The sequence below is a fragment of the Ursus maritimus genome, unplaced genomic scaffold (genome assembly GCF_017311325.1).
Source record: "Ursus maritimus isolate PB19 unplaced genomic scaffold, ASM1731132v1 scaffold_5, whole genome shotgun sequence".
Taxonomy (NCBI): Eukaryota; Metazoa; Chordata; class Mammalia; order Carnivora; family Ursidae; genus Ursus; species Ursus maritimus.
This window is the reverse complement of record NW_024426663.1, coordinates 80,099,404-80,125,268: the sequence shown is the minus strand read 5'-3', so window position 1 is coordinate 80,125,268 and position 25,865 is coordinate 80,099,404. Positions and strand designations below refer to the sequence as shown.

At 51.6% G+C, this 25,865-nt stretch overlaps 1 protein-coding gene across 2 annotated transcripts; it reads right to left on the bottom strand.

Annotated features, from left to right (window-relative positions):
* Positions 1 to 294: 294 nt before the first annotated feature.
* LOC103656357 (H-2 class I histocompatibility antigen, Q10 alpha chain) lies at positions 295 to 15,829 on the bottom strand. Of its 2 annotated transcripts, XM_040622647.1 has the most exons (9): positions 15,633 to 15,829; positions 12,426 to 12,533; positions 6,628 to 6,888; positions 5,323 to 5,598; positions 3,121 to 3,396; positions 2,897 to 3,007; positions 2,524 to 2,556; positions 2,179 to 2,271; positions 295 to 991 (listed from the first exon to the last, which is right to left on the bottom strand). In XM_040622647.1, exons 1-8 carry the CDS (start codon positions 15,679 to 15,681, stop codon positions 2,207 to 2,209), a joined length of 1,179 nt encoding a protein of 392 aa, XP_040478581.1. In that variant the 5' UTR covers positions 15,682 to 15,829; the 3' UTR covers positions 295 to 991; positions 2,179 to 2,206. The 2 variants fall into 2 exon arrangements, with proteins under 2 accessions (XP_040478581.1, XP_040478580.1); XM_040622646.1 differs by lacking the exon at positions 295 to 991 and having other exon boundaries at positions 1,650 to 2,271; positions 15,633 to 15,828.
* Between the last annotated feature and the right edge of the window lie 10,036 nt (positions 15,830 to 25,865).

Sequence of the window (25,865 nt, the reverse complement as noted above, 5' to 3'; positions counted from 1 at the left end):
CCAAGGTGCAGACGCTGAACAGCACATAACACCTCCAGAGACGGTTTGGGGTGGACCACGCTGCAATCAAAGACTTCAGTACTTCTGTGGAAAATTGTGAAAAGGCACACTGGCCTACAGATAGCCTCACTCCACTTTGGGTGGGGGTTTTGATGCCAAAACCCGGAAGAAACTTCTGGTTTGGGGTTTTGGATTTCAGAACTGCAGACCCAGGGGCGCCTGGGTGGCGCAGTCGTTGGGCGCCTGCCTTCGGCTCAGGGCGTGATCCCAGCGTTCTGGGATTGAGCCCCACATCAGGCTCCTCCGCTATGAGCCTGCTTCTTCCTCTCCCACTCCCCCTGCTTGTGTTCCCTCTCTCACTGGCTGTCTCTGTCAAATAAATAAATAAAATCTTAAAAAAAAAAGAAAAGAAAAGAACTGCACACCTGGACTGACATGCCCATTTCCAGAATGGCACAGTGGCAGTGCGATGGTGAGGTGCCCAGACTGTAGCCAGACTTGCTGGCCTCCCGTCCTGGCTCCGACGTGAACCAGCCGTGGGACCTTGGGCTTCCATTTCCTCTCCTGTAGCACAGGATTGTTAATTCTCCCGCCCAGGCGTGCCACGAGGACTGAACAGCTTAGTACCTGTAAAGTGCTCAGAACCCTGCTTTGGACGCACGGATCATGATGGCATCACGAGGACAGGCAGACAGACGTTTAAGACACATTTTCGGTACGTTCGGAGAGTTTGGAGCTCCCTGCTGAGGCCTTTCAGGACACCAGGGCAGCTGAATCCTAGTATCAGAAATCTTTCACATCCTTGGGCTTGGGGCCTCCCAGGGCTGCAGACATGGAGGTATCAGAAGTCCCAGCAGAGGCTCTGTCAGATCTTGGGGCCGTCCAGAGAGGTGAAAGGTGCCTGAGAGGGGCCCAGCCTTGTGTCCTTCATGACGGTGGCGTGGTCCCACCGCTGTGGCTCTCGAGTCCCCTCCCCTTGCACATCAGGTGGCTGCGAGATTGAAATTGCTTTCTGAATACACAAAAATGTGTGCCCCCCCCCCCCGAGATTCTTGTTCACAAAGGAGACGTGGGCTTTCTGCTGCACTGGAAATTTGGAGGTAAGGCTGGACCTTCTCCAGACACTCCCTTCACTAGAATCTCCACAAGCATTTCCACAGGACAAGGTGGGACTCCTCTTTNNNCCTTACTGTAAAACTTCAAACCATTCAAAAGGACAGGATGGAAAATACTGACCATATTGTTTCCCATCCTTCAGCTGTGCTTGGCTAACAGGCCCCTGGGCAGCTGTCCCTCTGAACTTGTCCTCATCCACACAAAGATACCACCCCCACACACCACACCCCTCCTCATACACCCTCACCCCTACACACCTGCACATACGTCATGGACCCCTTCCCCCTCACGCTCCCAGAACCACACACCCTCACACCACACCCCTCCTCATACACCCTCACCCCCTACACACCTGCACATACATCATGGAACCCTCCCCCTCACGCTCCCAGAACCACACACCCTCACACCCTCACACCACACCCCTCCTCATACACCCTCAGCCCCTACACCTGCACATACATCATGGACCCCCTCCCCCTCATGCTCCCAGAATCACACACCCTCACACCCTCACACACAAACACACAAACTCACTGCCCCCCAACACTTTAATCATTTTTACAAAAGAAAATATATACACACACAAGAACACACCTATACAAAGAGGCAGGCATTTGGCCATTTCTTCCAGATGCCAGCAGATGGGGTCAGGATGCTGCCTCCTTAACTCCTCGAGTGTTCTGCTTCTCCCCTAACTGGCCAGAGCCTCAGTTTTCATGTTGGGAAAGCAGAGGTGAGGATGACATGGCCCAACTCACAGAGCATCTGAGAGACTCATGCGGGATTTACACTTAACACGAGAGTATTCCGCAAATTGTCAAGTGTGAGCCGGTCCGAGGAATTATTCCCGTGCTCCTCCTCACCCCCAAGCAGAAGACAACTGGAGTTTTAAAAGGACTTCAGGAAGATGGCGAGGCTATCTCAGTGGCACAGACTGCTTGTAACGAGGCCGATGGTGCTGTGGAAGGCTCCGTTTTGGGGTGGGGTGGGCCCTTCACAGTGGGTCACGACGGTCAGCCCGCTAGCACCCTGGAGGCCCCCAAACACCCCACAAATCACCTCCTTGATCTGTGACCGTGGACTTGTGTCAGCAGAGCAGCTGAGTGGCCTCCACTGTCACTGGGCTTTGGGAATTCTGAGGGTCCTCTCCACCTGCAGGAGGAAGTAGGGAGGTGACCTGGCCTGCTCCCCAGCCTTCCCCCAAAGTCAGCAGTGGCTCCCTGGAGTGCCCCCTGCCCCTTCCACCTGGCTCCTGGATGGCAGGAGGGAGCAAGGGATGAGGCCATGCTGGAGACAGAAAGCTCTCAGCCACCACCCTGCCTCCATCTTTGGTTCTCGGGCATCTTAGCCGTGCTTGGGAGTACCTGGGGCTTCCTCCCCCCAACCCGCCCATCCCACAATCACCTGGGGCTTGATTGCAAGATTCCTTATTCCTGGCTGTGGGGAAAAAAGAACACAAAACCAGAGATTAGGTGGGTAGTAGGCAGAGGTGGGGTCCTGGGTCCCCACCTTTCATTTCCTCTCCCCCTAGAGGGCCTTGCCAAGGTCAGGCCTAGCGGTCTTCCCTGACTGTGGGATCGGCAGGGTCCTCAGGACGATGTATGGCTATGGGGTGGGGGTACTTGGGCTTTTCCATAGACGGGAACAGGGGCTCAATAGTAGTTGCTTCTCCCCAGGAGGGAATAGTTCTGGTGGAAGGATGGGAGCAGAGCATTTGTCCCTTCAGGGCTTGGTCAGCTGTGAGGGCCTTCCACCCCTCTTTTTCTTCCCTACCTACCTTGAGAGTACTGCTTGATGAAGATCCACACTCCAGCCATCAGCAAGAAAGTGATGGTGAAGATAGTGGAGACAACCACAGCACTGGTTTTCCACTGATGAGAGGGTGCTTCTGAGGAAGGCACAGAAAAGGGGGCACCAGCCTCAGGCCATGGGACTTTCTCTGGGTACCCTGGCACCCTCCCCTGCTCCTTCCCACCCCCTCCACCAAGCCCAGCTCCTCACCCCAGGCCACAGTGAGCGTATGGTTCAGGCCAGAGTGCTGCACGTGGCAAGTGTACCAGTCCTCCTTCCTGGCCGGCACCCGCACGGCTGCCCATGTCTGGTAGGTGCCATCTCCACTGGGGCGTGTCTCCACGTACTCAGTCTCTAGAACCAGCTCCTCCTCACCCAGCCACCAGCTCAATGAGATGTCCCGTGGGTAGAAGCCCCGGGCCCAGCATTTCAGGGTGATGCCTCCATCCTGGGCTGTGTGTCTTGTCACCTGCACTGTGGGCGGCTCTGCAGAGAGAGGTGGAGGGAGGAAGGCTGGTGAGAGGCTGTTCTCTGCCCATTCCTCATGTTGATCCTGGGCTCCCCTAGCATCTTCCAGGGTGGAGGACAGGGAGGAGATGGAGACAAGGTCTCTCTCTAGGGGAGGCATTCAACCAGTGTTGGAGGAAGGGATGACCCATTGCCAACCATCCCAAAGGGGCACAATCATGGGAATTCCATTGTGGGGATGTGACTTCTTGCCCCCAACCTCCAGGGAGGTCCTAGGTGGGACCATTGGGACCTATATTGACAACCCCCTTCTTCCCACAGAAACCTGTGGTTTTCTCAGAGACTTTACATACGTCCCCTGTGACTTCTTGCACGTGATAGGAGCTGAACAAGAGGTTGAGTGAAGGCAAAAATGATGGTCCTTCCCTCAATTTGGAAGGAGGTGGTCACAAGTGTAGTTCAGGGGTCAAGACAGCCTGGAATTAAAGCCCAGCCTGATTCCTGTCCACAATCCCCCAGTCTCTCAGGGCCTGATGGGGATTCTTTGTTCTTTTTTCTCAGGGTTGTTGCAAATGACATCATCCAGGCATGATGGTTCATTTTATGTGTCAACTTTACTGGGCCACACGGTGCCTAGGCATTTGGTCAGTCATTATTCTGGGTGAGATTCACATTTGAACCAGCAGACTCAGTAAAGCAGATTGCTCTCCCCAGTGTGAGTGGGTCCCATCCAATCACTTGAGGATCAGAACAAGACAAAAAGTCTGAGTAAGAGGAACTCCTGCCTGCCGGACATCCTGCAGCTGGGGCATCGGTCTTTTCCTGTCTATGGACTCAAACGGAAACATTGGCTCTCCTGGGTCTGCGGCTTGCCAACTGCAGATCCTGGAACTCCCGATGCCCCACAATCAAGAGAGCTAATCCCTTAAATCCCGCTCTCTCTCTCCACATCTTGTTGGTTCTGTTTCTGTGGAGATTCCTGACTAATCCACCAGGTGACAGGTGTATAATATCCCCTGGTGCTGGATGAGAGCTCAGCACTCATTCAAGACACCCGTATGGTGCTTCTGGGAGGCAGAGGCTGTTGTGACCACCCCTGTGATACTGACGAGAGGACACTGAGGCACAGAAAGGGCAAGTTACTTGACCAAGGTCACACAGCCAGCAAGTCCTGGAGCCAGGATGTGGATCTGGAAGCTAGGCTCCAGTGCCTGAGCTCCGACCCATTGCACTCTGCTCTCATAATCACATCTTCTCTTGATGTTACTTGCCCTGCCTTCCCTTCAAGGAACCTCTTCCACGTTGCCTCAGCTGATTCACAGCCCGCCACTCAATCACCAGACAGTGATGGTGTGCTGGGGGCTCTGACCAGCCCCACCCACTAGCAGCCAGCGAGGCCTCTGCCTCCGCAGCCCCGAGCACCCCCTTCCCTCGTGTCCCTCCCAGTGCTTGTATTTCCAGCCCTGCTGGAGAAGTATGGGACACACCTAGAATCTGAGGAGCGTGGTCAGCATGAGCGGGGTGTGGGGGCAGAGGGGCAAAGGGCCTCAGCTTCCCTGGCAGTCCCCAGTAGTCCAGGGACTGGCCTAGTGAGGGACGCCATCCCCTGGGGCCTGAGGTCCGTTTCTGAAGGAGAACCACAGGATGTTAAACCCCCAGAGGGCTTTAGGAGTCACCTAGTTTAACCTGCTCACTCTATAGATGAATAAAACGAGGCCAAGAATCAGGGCCTCATTTACCAAGACCGCAGTGTGGTCCACGTCACGTGGAACGAGGGCCCGAGGTCGAGGCTTCTGTCCTGCTCTACATGAGGAAGCCCTCGGCTAGTCGGCCTACGTTCTGGGGCTCAGTGGGCTTATCTGAGCCAGGGGAGCACAGTCTGCCTCCTCACTGCCCACCCCCAGACTTGAGAACGGGAGTGTGGGCCCCACAGCTGCTCCTTACCTTTCCGGGTGAGGCTCTGGCCTCCCAGCTCCAGGTACCTGTGCAGGGAAATGAGGCAGAGGCCTTCCAGGTAGGCCTTGTCATACTCAGCATAGCAGCGCTCTGTCTCCCACCAGCGCTTGGTCCGCACGGCCGCAGGTTTGGCTGACACCCAGCTCAGAGTCTCCAGGTCCAGTGACACGTGGTCCTGCCCATCAAAGCCAAACTGCCAGAAGCTGCTGGTACGGCCGTCCTCCCGGATCTCACAGCCAAACATCCGCTGAGTGCTGTGCATGCCTGTGCACGTGGGCGAGAAGGCTGCCGTTTGCATAGGCTGTGGGGTCGGATCCCTGAGAGCTGGAGAGAAGCCCACCAGCCACGGGGGCCTCCGAAGGGTGGGGAGCAGGGTGGTGGCATTTAAAACAAATGCTCCCTGGGTAACTGTCATGAGCAGCCAGAGCTGAGAAGCCTGTTAGGCCTCTCATACGAGAACACTTGAGTTCATAACTAGAGACATCAGAAGAACTCAGCTACTTATGGATGTAAGAGGTCAAGAAATACTCATGGTAAGACTGGGTCACACCCCAATTTCAGAGATGTGAAAGACGCGTTCAGATGTGAGCCTGGCTGCTAGCACAGCGACTGGGGGCTTGGGGCTGGGGGCTGGTGGCGCTTATCCTGGGGCCCCTGGGCTAGTGTGTAGCTCTTCCCAGTCTCTGGCTTTTACACCTCATTTGGGTTTCCAGGCACAGAGAGGGAAAGGGCTGTGAACAAGGGGTGTGTTCATGCAGCACCAGAAGTAGCCAGCAGGGGGCGCGAGCGTGTCCGTGAGGACAGAAGGAAGCTGTGGCCTGAAGGAAATGCTCCTATTCCTCCCTGGCATTGGGTAGAGCAGAGGTCCTCCACTAGGTTCTCTCTCCCACCTTGAGCTGTCTGCCTAGTTCAGTTCATCTGGCTTCCCTCCCTGCATGGCAGAGTTGGTGTCTGAGAGCCCGGGGGTGCGTGTGAGGGAGGGAAAAGCCTCTGCCAGTCTGCTGGAGTCTGGAACCCTGGGTAGCTGAAGGGGAGGCATGGGGCCCCAGCGACTGTGGGTGCTTGCTGCGCTGGCCCCATGGGCTGGCTACTGGAGCCACAACAGATTCTGAAGGGCCCGACGGCTCCTGCTTGGCTTGGGGAAAAGGTATGCACCAGGAGCATGCCTTGCACCCTCTCACGGGCTCAGGGGAGTGGCCTCTGTCCCCTAATGGGAGGGCATGGCTGCCGAGAGGGTCAGCATGCAGAGTGTGAAGGAAGGAGGAGATGGGGCAGCAGGAGCCTCTGACGCACCACTGCTGTGGTTGTGGTAGCCCATCACGGTCCACGTCTCCACCTGCTGCACCTTCGCCCAGGTCCTCTGCTTCTGGGTCTCTGTCTCCCAGTACTGGGCGTCCACGGTTGCCATCCATGGGGCCTGGGGCTTGGCCCTGTCCACACGACTGTCGTAATGGATGAAGGGCTGGTCATCCACGTAGCCTACGGCCAGAAACTGGGGAAGGCCCGGGCCTGGCTCTGACACGGCCAGGTAGTGGTAGTGGAGAGAGTGCGTCCCTGTGAAGACACAAGACAGTCAGGCTCACGTGGGCTGCCAGGATCTGCACCGCAGGCTGGTGTGACCGATGGGGACGTCAGTGGAAACCTATCCAGACTATTTGCCATCAGTAAGAGCAAGAACTGGGGCTTTCAGTAAAAATACAAGGGTCTCCAAATAGTTTAAATAAAGAATCAATCAATCAGTCAAACATCGAGGCCAAAGTTCATGTGCTAAGGCTTGTGGACTTTATTTCTAGGAAGTTTTCTAGTCCCCACCCCACCCCAGCGTTTACTTACTCATACTTCATACTCTTCTCTATTAAGTGTGATTATCTGGTTTCCCATCTCACAATGAAAAAGATATGATAAAGAAATTGGTTGTTTGGAAGTTTAATTTCCGTGGAATTATTCATTCTCTAGAGATACCTGGTAAAGCTGGGCCATGATTCCTAGCTTGAACCACTGCTGCCAAGGTGGTGGCATCTTGACTCCATTCCCCTCTCCCTCCTGTTCCCACGGCAGACATTGCTGTCATCTCTTTAGGTCCAAATGCTGCCTCAAGGTTTGTTCTCCACCATCTCTAGAAGCACCAGCTTATCCGTTCAACTTGGAGCTGGAGATGAAATCTATTTTGCAGCTCGCCCTGACTCAAGCTATGAAAACAAGTGTTATATCTTTAAGAAACCTCCTCCACCTTTCTCAGGGTCTCACTCCCAGAGACTCACTCCTTCATTTTTCTTTCTTTCCTTCCTTTCTCTCTTTCTCTCTTACTGGGTTCCACATTGTGGAGCCCAGTGCTGGGCTTGAACTCATGACACTGAGACTGAGATCTGAGCTGAGTTCAAGAGTCTGATGCTTAACTGACTGAACCATCCAGGGGCCCCTCCCTTACTCCATTTTTTAAAAAGACTTTGCTCGGCCCCCCTGGGTGACTCAGTTGGTTAAGCAGCTGCCTTTGGCTCAGGTCATGATCCCAGAATCCAGGAGTCTGGGAATTGAGCCCCATGTCAGGCTCCCTGCTCAGCGGGGAGTCTGCTTCTCCCACTGCCCCTCACCCCGCTTGTGTGCTCTCACTCCCTCTCTCAAATAAATAAAATTAAAAAGAAAGGTTTTGCTCAAATGCTCCTTTCTCAATGAAGCCTTCCTTGCCCACTCTATTAAATATTTACGTCCCCAGCACGCCCCCTAGTGTTCTCTCTGGAGCATTACCACCACATAGAGACTACGTACTTCACCTGTTTCTCTCTTTTTAAAAAGATGTTATGTATTTATCTGTCAGAGAGAGAGAGAGCATACGCAGGGGGAGCAGCAGGCAGAGGGAGAAGCAGCCTCCCTGCTGAGCAAGGAGCCCGATGCGGGACTCGATTCCCAAGACTCTGGGATCATGACATGAGCCAAAGGCAGACACTTTACCGACTGACCCACCCAGGTGCCCTACCTGTTCCTCCTGTTAATAGTCTGTCTCTCCCCTGTAATGTGAGTTCCCCAAGGGCAGAGATTCCTGTAAGGATCCTTCTTTCCCAGCCTAGAACACCTTCTGGCACACAAAAGATGCCCAGCATTTGAACATTCAAATATGAAAGGAGTCGTCAAACCCATCTCCACCCTCACAGCTTCATTTAAGCTCCAGGGCAGCCACAGCAAACTGGGCCGGCCCTTTGTACCTGCAGTTCCTTCTGCCCCGGGCAACTCCCTGTCTTCTCTCAGCCAATGTCCCTCATCCCTCAGGTTGCAGCTCCGGTGTCCCTTCCTCCAGGAAGCCCTCCTGCTTCCACTCTGACATCCCTCAGAGCAGTCTCTGTGCTCCCTGTGAAACTGTGGGCTCCATGGGGGTGGGCAATACACCCGACTGTGTCACCACTGTTTCCACAGGTCTTGGGGAGCACATCATGCTTGGCACACAGTGGATACTTCCTGCATTTATCGAGTTGGACAAAAAACAAGAGCATGAAAGGCAATGATGATGATCACAGCTGTCATTTTTGGAGAGTGACCATTCTGTGTCCTGCACCAGTATGACTGCTTTTCATTCACTATCTCAGTTGATCCTTAGTATGAACCCAAGATGGTATAGTTGGCCCCATTTCACAGATGAAGGAACTGAGGCCCAGGAGAGGGAGAGTACAGGACCCAAAGTCATGCACTAGAAAGAGAGGAGCCCGGATTCTCTTCCCAGAGCCTGCTTTTTCTAAGCTTAGGAAAAGGACGAGGCGCTCTCTTCTTGCACTGGTTAAACCTTATGTGAGGCGAGAGGGATCAATGTTGAAAGGGACTGAAGGGCTGACATCAGGCCTGGGCTGGTGTGGGCCTCCTGGGAAATGACGGACTCTCAGGGTGCTGTTTCCTTGCAACCACTGAGTTAAGATTAGTGGGGTGCTCCTGGGCTGGAAGCTGTGAACAGGCATGTAGGCCTTGAAAGGAACAGAGGCTATGGCTTCTCTATGCTAAGGTGACCCACCTGCTCCTTAGCCCTGATCTGTACAGCTCTCTGTCCTGGGACGGAGGGAGGGCAAAGAGCCTGTGTCCTTGGGTAGTTGCCTCTTGGGTGGTGGGGAAGCCATGCATGTTGTACTTTCTGTCCTGTCTCCTCCACAGCTAAGGCCACACAGTGTGGGAGGCTGAATTCTGGCCCCCTGAGATTTCCCTGAAACCTATGACTGTTACCTTACATGGTAAGAGGGACTTTGTAGATGTGATTAAATTAAGGATCTTGAGATGGGGAGATTATCCTGGATTGTCTAGGCAGGCCCTGAATGTGCCATTATGAAAGGGGACAGACAGAGGGACATTCCATGACTATCAGAGAAGGGGATGTGAAGATGGAACAGAGGAGGCAGGAAGGTGCTATGAGCCAAGGAATGCAGCTCTAGCAGCTGGAGAAAGCAAAGAAATGGGTTCTTCCCGAGAGCTTTTGTAGGGAGCTGTCCCGCGGCACCTTAGTTTCAGCCCAGAGAAGCCCATTTTGGACTTTCTGACCTCCAGAACTCTCGGAGAATAAATATATGTTGTCCTTAAGCTACCAAGTTGTGGCCCCCTTGTTACAGCAGCTATGGAAAACAAATACACATAATATGAGACCAAAGTCTGCTGTGTCTGTGAGTTTGGTGGACAGTTCAAACCCATGAGCCCTGGAGGTCCTGCTACCGGAAACAGAGAGAAGGACACGCGGTCTGGGAAGAAGGATGTCCTCTGAAAGCTGTGCCAATGTTTAAGCTGCCTCTAAGATGGGGGACGTGGAGTGAGGGAGCAGGGACCCTGGTGTTCCCACTACCAGAGCAAAGAGACCACCTAGGTGCTGACGTGCTCTTCCCTCAGCGTGGGAAGCTGGGAAAGGACAAGTGATCCAAGTTCGGGCCTGCAGGAAAGGGAGCAACACACATCTGGTTGTTTGCTGGGGCAGGTACACAATTTGCTTGCTAGGTAATGTGACTATTTATTACTGCTAACTTGCTTTAACGGCCAGTTACTTCTGGTGAAAAATGAGGGGCAGTCTATCCATGTATTATTTTGTAAAGTTACAAAATAGTCCTAAAGCACTTAGGTGCTGGGCCCCGTCCCAAGCATTTCACAAAATTTTGGCTCAGTTAACCCTCATAACAGTTATCAGGAAGGTACTATTGTGCTAGTCTATGACAGATGGGAAAACTGAGCCCCAAAGAGGCAAAGTCACCTGCCAAGCTCACACCAGTAGTGAAAAGCAGGGCCAGACTGCACACCCAGATTCTCAAGATGTCCCCTGGCCGGTACTTGCCCCTTTAGTGAACCCACGAAAGGCTGACACTGTGTGGCTAGCTGGGGACACACGACCAGCCCTCTCCCCTTGAGGCATCTCCCCACTCTCCGCCCTCCGCAGACACCACCCTGAACATGGTTTAAGTGGGCTCAGCTCTGCCCAGCCTTGCCGTATGGCCAGGTGCTGGGATAGCAGAAGAGCCCCAGGTACCTGCTCTTACGAAGCTTCTATGAATGTAGGAGAAGCAAGATAAATGAATACAATGTATGACAGACTGGACAGCAATACGTTCTGAGGGGAAAAAAAGTAAAGCACAGACACACACAGTGTTAGGAGTGGGGTTTAAAATTCTAGATAGAATGGATAGGGAAGCCCCCCTCCCCAAGAAAACTCCTGAATAAAGACCTAAAGCAGCCAGCCACGTCAAGGTCTAGGAGAGAGCATTCTGGGTCTCCAGAAGGGAAAGCCAGTGGAAAGGTCCCGAGGCAGTAGTTTTCTTCTGGTGTCCTGAGGCTTTTGCAATAACGGCAGAAAAATAAAATGGTGGGATGACTCAGTAGCTGTAGGGGTGAAAGAAGGGGTTGACTCCCAAATCCTTCCTAGGCTTGTCCAGTTGGTGTCTGGAATGGCCTGGATACAGCCTCTGGCTTGCCCCTCCCTGCCATGGGGGCTCTGGTGCCTGGCGTCTGCTCTGTCCTGGACTTTTCACCCATGGTCTACACCCTGGCGTCTGCTGCCCATCCCGGGAGTCAGGGAACTATTCAAGGACAAGTTCATGATTGTGGCCCCCTCATTCAGCTGGCTTCCAGGTACTGCCTCCCACATACCCAGTGAGACCGTTCCTTCTTCCCTGAAAATCCCACTGCCTACCTGATGGTCCCGGGAGCCCAGCCTGCTCTCTGTGGGGGCTCACAGGCTGCTCACACCTGTCTTTTTGTTCAGGGGGACAGTGTGAGCTGGGACTAGATTCCTCCTTGCTAACTGGATCCAAGAGGGATCCTCGTGCCGGGGGCTCCAGCCCAGAGTGAGGCAAAGCTGCTGAGCAATCATGACGCTACATCTGTAGTTTTGGAGGGAACCCCCCCCTGCCAGGCTGGGGTCGGTACCAGGCAAGGTGAGACCACAGCAGGAGGAAGTGGGGGCCACATGGCAGGTGTCCCAGAGGAATCTGCTCATGCTGTGACATGGCCTAAGTAGCCACATGCCCACTGTTGCCTCAGGGCCCGTGTCATCAGCCACCCTTTCTTCCCTCACTGCTGCGTCCTGGTCACTGCACCACATTGCCAGCCCCGCAAAAAGGGACAGTCCTACCCTCTTATGCACAGCCTTCCTCTTTCTCTGACTGGTGGGGGAGGGAGGAGCCTCCCCCCTTTCCTACAACCCATGTGGCATTGCCACTCTCTAGCTGTGTGGCCTTATTCCACAGCTCCAGGCTTCGACTTCTTCATCTGTAAGTGGGGGCAAGTACTTGACCTGCTCCACAGTGCTGGTACATTTAGTGAGGTAATAAAAATAAGAAGTGTAGGCATGGAGGAAGGGTTCTGCAGACACCATTTGCTTAGCCTTTGTCCTTTCCTATCTGCAAGGGAGAGGTGGGCATGGGAAAAAGAGAGCTGGAGTGTGTGTGTGCAGGGGTGAGGGTGGGGAAAGATACCTGAGTGAAGCCCCCCAGAGCACCCTCCAGAGGGTCTGCCCTCTGTGCCCTCCACCTGAGCAAAGACAGTCTACCAGATCCCCAGACTGTGGAGGTGCCCTCCTGCATGCTAGGCGCTCCTGGCCTCTGCCATCTTGCCCCCTTTCTAGCAGGTAGGCAGTGCCTTACCTCCAGGCCATGGCTTGTTTCCTAACTTCAGGTCGGCTAGTTCTGCCATCACCACCTTCGCTAAGGAAGCTGGGCCATCGGCCACCAAAGGCAGCCCCCAGGGACTCTCTGCAAGGTAGAAATGGAAAAGGGAAATATGAATCTCAGGGCATAAATATCCTACACATCCTTGTCTCTGCTTAGAGAGATGGTATGAAATGACAAAGAGAGGCACATTGGAAGGGAAGAGGGACATGGGAGCCTTGTCTCAGGATTGACTGGAAACTTCTTTAGCATATAGTTGTAAAACCAACAGTGCTGAGTTCTGGGTCTTGGTGCCAGAGCTTTAGAAATATTGACTCATGGCATTTTTACTGCATCCCCCACTTAAGAGGGAAGCCAGGGCTGGGTTGCCCCTCCCTCTGCCAGACATTTTCCATCCAGCTGCTCCAGCCCCTCCTGGCAGTTTTGGCAATTCTGCTATGGACACAGATTTAGCGGGCTTGGAGGGAAGAGGAGAGGACACTAGCAGGCCTTGAAACCTCCCAGGTGATGCTCGAATGCTGCCAGGTGGAGAGCTCATGCCCTCTGGGTTCTGCCTTGTTCTGCCCAGCTCTGTCCACTTGCTCAGCTATGCCAGCCCTTGCAATATTACCCATTTGGCAAACAGCTGTTGAACACCTGCTACAAGCCAGGCACTGAGGTAGGTGCAGGTGTATGTGGGGACAGAGATAAACCAAGACAGTCATGGGCCTGAAAAAGCTCAGGTCTGACAGGGAGGATTCAATTGAACTAATAAATAAAAAATTAGTCCAATTAGGCGAGCAGGGCTGATGAGTGTTGTGGTGCAGGAAGACCCAGGTACCAGGAACACCTGGGGTGGGAAGGTGTTGGGGTCAAGGGCCTTATAGGCTGAAACTTTAAGGGGACCTCAGCAGCAGTGAGTTACAAGCCAGTGGGGGGTGGGTAAGAGGGAAGAACATCCTAGGCTAATGAACCTAGTGTTCCAGGACCAGCTGCATCAGCATCACCTTGGAACTTGCTAGAAATGCAAATTCGCAGGACCCAACCTAACCCTGCTGAATCCAAAGCTCTGGGGGTGGGGTCCAGGTTTCTGTAGTCCAACAAGCCCTCTAGGTGATTCTAAAGTTTGAACCACTTCAAACTTCCCTGCTGCAGCACTCGTGATATCTGCCCCATGAAAGACACTTCCCCATCTCTAGCTTCTGAAGGGAAAGCCTGGCATCCAGGAGTGTGGTGCGGGGGCCTGCCCCAACCCCTGGCTACCTCCCCTCCATGTGCCATCTCTCTTCTACAGTTTGGTACATCCCGGGCTTATCTCTCCACTCCTTCCCTCCTCCTTGGCTTGGGGTCCCGACTCCCTAGGTCAGCCCATTCCCTCCATAAGGAGACAGGGCCTATGTGCAAACACCCATGACCATCCCTGCCACACAGAATTGGAATCACCTGTATGCCCCTATAGTATACCCAGGGAGGGTTGGGGGGACTGTATGAACCTGAAAACCAATGCAGTCGTGGCCTAGGACACAGTGGCCCATGCCCCTGGGCTCCTGTTCCAAGGACCAAACTCTCCCCCAGTCTTTCCAGACAGCCAAGGTGATTCTCCTTCAGGTGTTTTCCATGGGGAGCTGAGGGCTGAATCCTCCTGTTGACTTCAGGAGCCTCAACTTGGAGGGAAAAAATAACCTTCACGTGATTTCACGGACCTCTGGCTGAAATTTAGCCTTTCTCCCATGGTGAAGGCAAGAAAGCTCAGCAGGATCAGCAGGACCCGTGCTTCGGATTTGGACAGAAGCCACAGGGGCTTTTGAATCACACGACAGTTGTAGCAGACACGTGGACGTAAATTTACTCTAATTCCCACTTCGGGGAATTGTTGCTATTTGGTGCATCATTTAATGTGTTAACTTAGAAGCACACTTACTACATCTCACACATTTAGGTTTCTAATTAAAATTTTATTTTATTTTTTTAAAGATTTTATTTATTAATTAAAATTTTAAATAGCTTTATAGAAACATAGATTCCTCTGTAATCCTATGGATCTCTATTTATGTTTGTTTATTTAGAGAGCGCGCTGGTGGGGGAGGGGCAGAGAGAGAGGAAGAGTGAGAATTTTAAGCAGGCTCCACCTCACACTCAGTGGGGGAGCTTTATGGGGGCTCCATTTCAGGACCCTACGATCATGACCTGAGCCCAAATCAAGAGTCCCAAGCTTAACGGACTGAACAACCCAGGCGCCCCCCCCCCATGTATTTCATTTTATGCATTAAAAACATTCTGAGACCCGGTCCAAGGCATAAATGTTAAGAACTCAGACTTTAGATCCTGCCAGAAAGCGTCCTCTCTGGGCCCTATTTTAAATCGGTAAATAGTACATTGAGGCTTGTTCTGTGAGTTTAAATGGCTTCTGGTATGTGAAGCACTCAGAAGAGCTTGGTGTGAGGGTGACCAGCTATCGTTCCTACGGTGATGATGAACACTTCCTCATCTGTGCTAGTAATTGTTCCGGCATCTGTGCGGCCGGGAGGGGCGGTGCCCCATGGCAGCTGGGGGGAAATCCAGGATGAGGTCAGGCTCAGCTACCAATGCCAGAAGAATTAAAACTGGGAAAGAATGGAAATTCCGGACTAGGTCAGAGAGAACCTCGTTGCACCTCCTCCCCCGACACCCACGCCAGGGGACGCTCGGGCAACTCGAGAGAGGCTCGCCAAGGCTCCAGGGACGCCCACCATGAAGGGCGGACGCCTGCCCGAGCGGGCTGGCAGGGGACGCGCCAGCCGCTCTCAGATTCCTGCCCCCCACTGAGCTTCCCCAGGGCCTTCCTGGAGGACCCAGCCCCAGGAACCGAGCGGCGTCCTACGGAGGGGACCACGGGGACCCCTGAGAAGCTACGGCATCCTCTGCGTCCGGGCCGGGGTCACCGCCAGGCTTCGCGTCCCGCCGGCTTCCCGCAGGACTCTAAGCCAGATCCAGGAGCTACAGCGGGGGAGGCAGCAAACGGGGGCTCTAACCCAGGGCCCAACGCCACCTGCGGTCCTCGGTCTGCTCTCCAGCTCACCATCCCCGTTCCGCAAACCCGGAGGTGGCCTCCAATCGCTCCCTGCCTCCCCTACCCCAACTGCGCGCTGCTGGGCGACCCCTGGGGTTCTGCCCCAGGGCCCCAGCCTCTTCGCCCCGGGCCCCCCGGCCGCTCCGCCCCATCACCTGCCACGCTCTCCGGCACTAGACCCAACAGCTGCAGGAGCAGCAGCATTGTCCGCAGCGGCGTCGAGGCGCGCGCGCTCCCGAGGACCCGAGAGTCGGGGTCAGCCAGCCTGGCGCGCAGCCCTCGGGCGTCGATTTCCCGGCAGTCGGTAATCAGCTGTGGGGCGGGTGGCCTGGCGCTAACCCGGGAGAGCTAGAGCTCAGCATCCGGAAGGCGGCGCACCCGCGACCTCTGAGGGCCTGGCTCGGCTCCGCCTCCGCTCCGCCGCGCCCCGCCGCGCCCCGCCGCGCCCCGCCCCGCCCCGCCCGGCTCCGCCTACCGCTCTGGCTCTGGAGCTACCCTCCACCCACCACGGCTCCCCGATGTCTCCTTTGCTCGGCCTCTGAAGTAGAACAAAAAAATTTTACGTATATATATATGGAGGAAAAGCAATCTTGTTGGTAATTGTTAAATATAGCTGAAATGATGCGTCACTCAATCGTGAAATGAGACTCAGAGGTGGAGCTGTCGTTTGGAACCTTACGCAGGTGTCTGCAACTACACGTGATTCGAAAACAACTGTGGTTTCCACTGGGGACAAAAACGCAAGTCTTGCTAATACAGCAGAGCTTTGCTACCTCCATTCATTATGGGAAGAATGGCTAAATTTATGCTAGAGGTTAGCGAAAATAAAGGTTATTTTTCTCGTCCAGGTTCACAGACCCCCTGAATTCTCACCAGGGACCCTCCTGTTTTGGATAATAGTTTTCACCTGGGTGGTTTCTGATATTTGAAAATTCATGGGGAGGACTTAGGCGGTCCTTAGTGGGGTGGGGGAGCTTCTCGCCCGTCGGAGGGCGGGGCCAAGAATGGCAGAAGTCTAGCCCTTCTGAGTCTTGGAGCCAAGATGCCCGTGGTGTCTTGCCAGGCCTTCGCCAAGGAAGAAAGCCTGATTGTAATGATCCGGGTCTAGAGCACATTTGTCGAGTTTTAATATTGTCAAAGGAACACTCGAAGAGGATAGAGCAAAGTTGCAGGGAAGGTAGGCATCAAAGTCTGGTTAATCAAAAATATTTAAAGGAAAAAGCCTGTAAAATTAATGTTTGCATTATGATATGATTGTTATAGTCACAAAGGTTTGATTTATCTGCAGATTAGCATTGCAGAAATCAAGGAGAAAGTTATTTTTCTAGGCAATCTAGGTTTCTTTTGGGGGCCAAACCAAATAGAGCAGCCCAGTTAGTATTGGTTTGTTTCAAGGTTTAAAGCAGGATGACCAGCTTGTCCTGGTTTTAGCACTGAAAGTGGCATTTGTAGTTGTTGTATTTAGAGACGTTTTGCATATTCAGGTGCCTGACTACTCATTATGTTTTCTATATAGTAAAGCCAAACATTTACATATTGAGACATGTTATGATTGTATTATAATTCAATTGTGAATACTTTTTGTTACAACTAGGGCATTATATTGATTTTTTTTATTTATTTTTATTTTTTTTTAAAGATTTTATTTATTCATTCGACACAGAGAGAGAGACAGCCAGCGAGAGAGGGAACACAAGCAGGGGGAGTGGGAGAGGAAGAAGCAGGCTCATAGCGGAAGAGCCTGATGTGGGGCTCGATCCCATAATGCCAGGATCACGCCCTGAGCCGAAGGCAGACGCTTAACCGCTGTGCCACCCAGGCGCCCCGCATTATATTGATTTTAATTTTTAATTCTATGGGTGTGTAGGTTAAATTATCTTTGAATTTCCCTTAAGGACAGGAAAGGATGTTACAAAACCCTTGTGATAAGGAGAGCTTTTCTCGTGGGGCTCTGACACACACCCACACCCACCACAGGGGACACTTGGACCCTGAGCAGAAAGAGGGGCCAGATAGTGGAAAGTCTCTCAGAGGTGGTGACAGTCGACCCCAGTCTTGACAGAAAAGGTAAGGAAGATGAAGGAAGGATGAAAAGCAGTTTTTGGGGGCGCCTGGGTGGCTCAATTGGTTAAGTGGCCGACTCTTGATTTCAGCTCAGATCATGATATTAGGGTCCTGGGACTGAGCCCTGCGTTGGGCTCCGTGCTCAGCACGGAGTCTGCTTGAGGATTTCTCTCTCCCTCTCCCTCTGCCCCTCCCTCCTGCCCTCCCTCACCTGCTCACGTTCTCCCTCTCTCTCAAATAAACAAATCTTAGAAAGGAAAAGCGGCTCGGGGGAGGTAAATACAGGTATACCTTAAGGCACAGTGGTGTGTGGTGAGCTGAGGTAGCTGCTGGGGAAAGAGAAGGCCATGCATCTGAGCAGGCTGTCAAAGCCCAACCACAGGAGCCTTGAGTGTCAGGCTAAGGAATCTAGATGCCAGCTTCAGGGCTCTATAGGGTCACTGAAAAGTGTAAGCTGCCAGGCCTACCCATTTATCCAGCTGGTCGGGGTGTATGCTCTGCACCAGGCACCCTATCAGGCACTTGGGGCAGGCGGAAATCAGGTAGGGTCCCTGACAGTACACAGTCCACAGTCTGGAAGGAGGTAGCTTTACATTAATTATCCTAATCTGAAGAGCCAACACCAACAGGGATAACTGAGGATGGGCTGCACAGGCCCCGTTCTAAAAACCCTTTCCTTAGAGCTCTCGTTCAGTCTGCTCAGTAATTCCCTGTGACAGGACTGTCATTAGCTCTATTTTACAGATGGGGAGAGTGAGGCAGATGGAGGGTAAGTAACCTGCCCCAAGTCAGGCAGCTGGTAAGAGGCTGGACTGGAATTTGAACCCAGGCAGCCTTGCTCCAGACGCCATGCTCTTAACCATTCCATCTGTGAACTGGGTGCTATGATAGAGGCTCACAGGGGACACTGGGAGGGAGTGGCCAGCATCTAATGGGGGTTTACAAGGCGTGTCCTGGTTGCTGTCTTTCTGTCAGGGGAGGATGGGAGACCCGCTTTCTGAGAGGGGAAGAGAAAGACCCCATAAGGCCGGCCTCACTCAGCATCTTCATGGAGAGGGCTTTCTGAGAGGTCTGGGGACCCACCCAGGGGTCCTGCTGTGCACTCACTGCTTCCTCTGGGGTAGGCAGTGTCTCTGGAGCTGCTCCTGGGCCCCTCCTGCTTGCCTGGTGATAGTCTCAGCCCAGAGACACAGTGGCCCACTGCCCTGGGGTCTCTTTTCCAGGGACATTGTCCAAGCTCTCCCCTATCCCTGGCTCCACTCTCTCCACTGACCTCTTGCCCAGACATTCAGGGTGACTCTCCTTCAGGTTTTTCCCACAAGGAGCTGAGGGCTGAATCCTCCTCTAGGTGCATCTGAAACTGTCAGATCCCAGATCCCTCCCCGTGGCATAGCTCCCCTTTCAGGACGGAGGGCCCAGGCCCACTCCCAGCACGGTGGGGAGGCTCATCATCAAAATCAGGTTGTTAAAATAAGTTACCTTATAGCTCAAGTAGTAAGCTAAAAACAAGTCAGTTTATAAGATAACCAACAATTCCAAAGTTAGCGATAAAGGCAGGGACAACATTAATTACTTTTACAGAGTGTGCTGGGCCAGGATTTCTGTGGGTGAGGACTTTCATAGGCTTCTGTGGCACTGCCGGCCTCTGCTGAGAGATGCGGATTCTCTGAGACCTCTTTTTTTTTTTTAATACTTTATTTATTTATTTGACAGAGAGAGACAGCCAGCGAGAGAGGGAACACAAGCAGGGGGAGTGGGAGAGGAAGAAGCAGGCTCCCAGCGGAGGAGCCTCACGTGGGGTTTGATCCTGGAACACTGGGATCACGCCCTGAGCCAAAGGCAGACTGTCAATGACTGAGCCATCCAGGTGCCCCTCTGAGACCTCTTTTGATTATCCAAACCTCTTGTTGAAGGAAGAAAGGACCACTCACAAGCTGAGCTGGAAAGCTGAATCTATTCTGTGCTTAAACACTGGAGAGCTTGTAAGACATCTCTTTGAGCAAAGCAGAAGTGACCTGATGTAGGTTTTTGAGAAGCACAGTGTCAGGGATTGGGGGATCTTTAGAGTAGAGAGTGTTTATATTCAGTTTGAGAGTGGTGGCTGATGTGTGTCAGTTGCTGATGAGCTGACTTTAGGAACACTGGAGCAAATCATCACTGATGGCTGATCACACAGCTTGAAAACAGGTTCTGGGGGTTCCATGTGGGAGTTATAAATTCTCATCCTTCACAATCTTTGGCTCAGGTGTCATCTACCAATAATACGCTCCTTGGCCACTGTCTTTGCTTCTCAGACCTTCAAGAAGAGGAAGAAGAATGAAAGACAGCACACAGGACACATTTCTCTTAGGTAGTGTCTGTTGGCTCCAGGGAGTGAGGTGTCCTCCTGTGGAGGACTGTATCTATGTTTGCCCAAGAGCAGGAGGAAACCACAAAGTGCTTTGGGCTAGAGCCCTTGCCCTCTCTCATGCCTCCCTCACCTCAGGGTCTGCTTAGCCCACCTTTAGAGAAGGATGAGGCAAGAGAAGAAATACTAAAATTTGTCCAAGTTCACAGTCAGGAGAGATGCTGGAGGAGGGGTGAGGTGGGAGGAGAGAAAGGAGTGGAAGTGGATGAGGGCTCCTGGCTGGTAAGGAAGCAAAGCTAAAGTGACCTCATTCTTTATGGCAGCAAGCCATCTCAGGATAGCAAGGGAAGCTGGCTGGGACCCTGCAACCCTGATGGGACACACAGCCTTGCAAAGCTCACAGACCTCTTGGAAGGGCCAGCTCCACATTGAAGGGTGAGTCTGAACGAGCACTCCTGCCCCCATGCCTGGCCTGGCTGGAGACGGGCCACACCCTCCCCATCTCTACTACAGTGCTGCCCCTCAACACCTATGTTTGGAGGAACGCATTTCTCTCTGACCCTCCAGAGAGGATGAGGGCTAGGAGGGAAAGGAGGGACAGGAGGACTCAGAAAGTGTGGGCAGCCCTGCCTAAGAGTCTGCAGCCCAGGACAATCATCCTGTGATCCTATGACCCCAACAGTGACTCTACGTGGCTGCTCCATGATGCAGCCCACACTCATTTCCCACAATGTTGGGGAGAGGATGGGCAGCTGGGAGGGAGATGAGAAGAAGAAAGAGATAGGAGTGTTTCCGGATCATGTGGGGAGGCTCACAGGGCACTGGACAAGAGGACTGCAAGAGGATTGTGGTCATTGACCATCTGTGATAAGAGGTCACTCCTCTGCAAGAAGGACCCTGCTCCTCTTCTTCTTTGGTAGAGCTTCCTTCTCATACATTTCAAGGCACCCCAGCACAACAGGTGGAAAAGGAGGACAAATAGGACAGAAGGACAGGAGGATAGGGAGGATTAAGGGAACAGGAGGACAGGAGGGTAAAGGGGACAGAGTGACAGGAGGACAGAAAGACAGGTGGATGAGGCGGACAGGAGGACAAAGAAGACAGAAGGACAGGAAGACAGAAGAATGAAGGGGATGGGAAGATGAGGAGGATGAGGTGGACAGAATGACAGGAGGACAGAAGTACAGATGCATGAGGGCAGAAGGATGAGAAAGACCGGAGAACAAAGAGGACAGGAGGACAGGAGGACAGGTGGATGATGTGGACAGGCAGACAGGGAGGATGAGCAGAGGAGGACAGGTGGTGGAGGAGGACAGGAGGAAGGGAAGTCAGAGGTTGAGGAGGAAAGGAGAATGAGTGACCCGTTGCTGACCAGCAGCTAAAAGGAAGTGGTCCCACAGAGACTCCTATAAGGGCAAGAGGACAGGGCAGTGATTTCTTCCTCAGAACTTAGTCCTTACCACAGAAGGTATTATCAGGTAGATGGCTGGCTATGTGGTCAGGCTCTGGGACAACCTAGAATCCTTCTGAAGGGAAGGAGACCTGGCCTCATGGATATCTGTCCAACCAGTCCAGGAAGGGTGCCTTCTGACCACCCCCGGGGCCCCCCAAGGATCCCCTACCTGTGAGAAAGCAGACAGGACCAGTGGTCCTGGGGATGTGCTATTCTCAAGATTTGGCTGTTTGCTTTTCAGAGGGATCATTAAACTTGCTTTTCCACCTCTGGTATTTCCTTCATGTGACAATTAGCTCTGAAGTCCACTTTTGCTTTCTGTTTTCTTTCTTTCTTTTTTTTTTTTTTTAAAGATTTTTATTTATTTATTTGACAGAGATAGAGACAGCCAGCGAGAGATGGAACACAAGCAGGGGGAGTGGGAGAGGAAGAAGCAGGCTCATAGCGGAGGAGCCTGATGTGGGGCTCGATCCCATAACGCCAGGATCACGCCCTGAGCCGAAGGCAGATGCTTAACCGCTGTGCCACCCAGGCGCCCCTGTTTTCTGTTTTCTAATAATTATTATCATTGAGGGAGACTGCTTTATTGTTGTTGTTGCTGTTACTTACTCAGATGCTGTTTATAACATTCCTTTCCCTGGAAGAGCTGAGGCCAGAACCTGGGGTGTTTCCCAAGAGAAAGAGAAAATTAATTCTAACAAAGTCTCCTGAGTTCTGTGGCTCCAGGGGATTTAGGAACCTTCTGAAACTGTCAAATGTTACGTCTGTGTTGTTTTTGAAGAGGATGGGGGGAGGTTGTTGGTTAAAGATTTAACAATATTCTCAAAATGTATTTGACCAAGAAAAGGTGACAACTGGCTCAGAAAGTTGCTGCCCCAAATCCTCTCAAATGAAACAATTCCGGGATCCCATGGATAAAAGAGAGAAAAGAGAGGATGGAAGTGAGAGGAAGCAGGTAGAGAGAGACAGACAAAGACTGAGAGGAGAGAGAGAGTTAGGGGGAAGGTAGACACTGTAACTCAGCATCCCTTAGGACAGGCAGAGGTAAAACCCTGCTGTTAATCTCAGGCTCCTTGGACCCTGCCGGGTGTTTTAAGTCCAAACCCTGCCCTCTCCCCTCCCCCTTGGGGACAGTAGTGAGTAAAAACCAGCTCTGGGACCAAGGATTGGCTCAGTGGGAACCACATTGTCCAATGGAAGGCAATAAGCCAAACTGATCATGCATCATCAGTTACCAAGCAGATTAGTCCTAATGACACGTTCGTGAAATGTAAACACATCACCAGTTCTCAGGTTGGATGGGTCCTAACAGTTTAGAAAAAAGAGAGTTTAATTCAAGTTTGTTAATTTACTCATTTGTGGGAATATTTATTCGGTCAGCTGCATTTAGTCTACCAAGTGCGTGAACAATAAATGAACTTTTGCTTTCTCTGGTACTGCCCTCTGACAACTCCACTGTCCTAGAACTCCACTTCTCTCCCCCCAACATTCGCTTGGTGCTGGAGTATTGATCCCTTCTGTGAGAAAACGATATCTGCAGATGCTGGGAAGGGAATGGGAATGAAGAAATGGGGTTATAGGGACACCATCGAAGCATTAATGGGGACCATTGGTTCCTGAGAGGCGGCCAAGAAAGGGCTAGATTGTCCCAAGGGGGAGCTTTCCGAGTGGCATGTGCGTGTGTGTGTGTGTGTGTGTGTGTGTGTGTGTGTGTACGCGCGTGCGCGCACAGGTAGGAAATTTGAAGATGGATCAACTTCCTTCAGGTGGAGGAGTGGTCCCACTTGGGGGCTAAATGTATTGTGATGGGGAAAATCAGACTCAGGTCAATGAGGATTGTGTGGTTCCGAGGGTGTTTAAAGTCCGGGGACCTTTGCCACTCCTGCTACACCGTATGCACACGCTAACCTGAAGGTGGTACTGGGGGTACAGCTCCCCCAGCATCAGGGGGTTGTGTGTCCAGACACACAGGGAAGCACAGCTCTGATCGCTTCCAGCTGGAGGACAGCAGTGCAGTACCAGGAACCGCCTGGACGTGAGGGTGCACTGACGGTTGGTTCAGGAGAGGGGAGAGACAGGGAGCCTAGGAGCGCCCCCAGGTTCTTGCCTGCCTTGTGCTCCAATCTCAGATTCCTCCTCCTCCTTCTTTCTTCTCTTTTACTCCTTCCCACTCTCCACCCGGGGCTGCAGAGAGGTTCCTACAAGGCCTGGGTGTGTCACCAGGCAGGTGTATCTCAGCTCTCTGTGGGTACAGCCTCCACTGTCGCTCTCTTCTAGTAGGTGTGTCTCGTGTCTGGAGGCTCCTCCCAGGCCATGTCTCCATGTACTCTGGATCTTGGGTCAGCTCTTTCCTGTCTAGTAGTCATTCAAGCATGATATTTTGAGGGAAGGAGTCAGGAGCTCAGGCTTTGAAATGGTTTCTTCTGTGTCTTGGTGCGTGTGTGCATGTGTGTGTGGTCACCTGTGCCGATGATGGGGTTAAGGTCAACACAGACTGGAGGGGCTGTACCCTGAAGCTCTACCCCCCACTCTCATAAGCTGGAAAATAGGGGGCTTGATGAGGAGAAACCTCTTCCAGAGCCAGACTGTTTTCTAGTCCCTGGCCCTGTTAAAGCTGTGGCCCACACTCCAGATTAAAGGAGGAGTGGGGAGTCAGAGCTGGCCACTCGAGTAACCAACATCATTCATTTAGCTTCAGTATAGATGGAAACAAGCCCAAAGTACATCTGCGGGGGCTGGCTGCCTATGTGATGATACATTATGGATGTAGGTAGAATATTATTTGTCATAAAAAAATGAGAATGCTCTGTATGTATGAGCGTGGAAAGAGCTCCATCTATTGTGAGAATGGGTGTCTATTATGCTACTTCTTCTGGGGAAAAATAAGAATTCATATTTATTTTCTTGTATATACATAAGGGCACTATAGGAAACACGGGGACAACAAATTAAAGCCATAGTATATAGAAAACTTAACACCATATTCACAAGTCAGAAGCTTCACAATTGGATCCATCAGTTCTCAATTATTCTTTTAAAAATCCTTAAACTTTATTTTATTTTTTCACTCTTTTTAATTGGAGTATAGTTGACAGACAATGCTCTTTGATTTCAGGTGTATGGCTTTGTGATTTGACAAGTTTGTATATTATGCTGTTTCCCACAAGCTGCCATCTGTTCCCACACATTGCCATTATGATATCACAGAGTGTATTCCTTATGCTGTGTCTTTTATTCTTGTGACTTAGTCATTTCATAGCTAGAAGCTTGTATCTCTCACTCCCCTTCACCCATTTTGTTCAACCTCCTACCCTCTTCCCCTCTGGTAACCATCAGTTTGTTCTATGTATTTATAGGTTTGATTCTGCTTTTTATGTGTTTATTCATTTTTTTAAGATTCCACTTATGAGTGAAATCCTATGATATATATCTTTCCCAGTCTGACTTATCTCACTTAGCATACATAATACCATCTAGGTCCATCCACGGTGTCTCAAATTCCCCTCAGTTACTTTATGGATTCAATTAAATACCAATGGAAACCCCAGCAGGATTTATTTATTTATTTATGCATTAATTATTATTTATGTATTTATATTTATTTGTTTTTAATTTCAAGTTTTTATTTAAATTAACATACAGTGTAATATCAGTTTCAGGAGTAGAATTTGGTGATTCGTCACTTACATACAACACTTGGTGCTCATGATAACAAGTGCCCCCCTTAATGCCCATCCCCCAGTTAGCCCATCCCCCCAACCCACCTCCCCTCCAGCAACCCCGTTTGTTCTCTTTAGTTAAGAACCCATTAATGAAGGGGAGGTAAACAGAGGGGGAAATGAACTATGAGAGACTATGGACTCTGGGAAACTAACTGAGGGTTTCAGAGGGAAGGGGGTTGGGAGGATGGGCTAGCCTGGTGATGGGTATTAAGGAGGGCGTGTATTGCATGGAGCACTGGGTGTTATACAACGATGAATGATGGAACACTACATCAAAAACTAATGATGTACCGTAGCAGTTCAATTAATTCTCAAAGGATTAAAAAAAAAAAGAACCCATTTTATGGTTTGCCTCTTTCTCTTTTTCTCCTTATGTTCATCAGTTTCGTTTCTTAAATTCCACATGAGTAAAATCATATGGTATTTATTATTTTAAAACTGAGGTGAAACTCACATAGCATAAAATTTACCTTTTTAAAATGACCAATTTGGTAGCATTTAGTACATTCACAACGTTATGCAACCTCTAACTAGTTTCAAATGTTTTCACTGGAAATGACCATTCGGAACATGTTCCAAAATTATTTTTATCACCTGAAAAGGAACCCCTGTCACCATTACGCTGTTGCTCCTTGGTTTGTGGCAGCCTCACCCCAATGCCTGCCTACCTCCGTCCTCATGTGGCTGCCTTCCTCTGTGTCTCTTCTCTTTTTACAAGGATACTAGTTATGGAATTAGGGTCCAACCTAATTCAGTACATCAGCAAAGACCCAGTCTCCAAATAAGGTTACATTAATGGGCA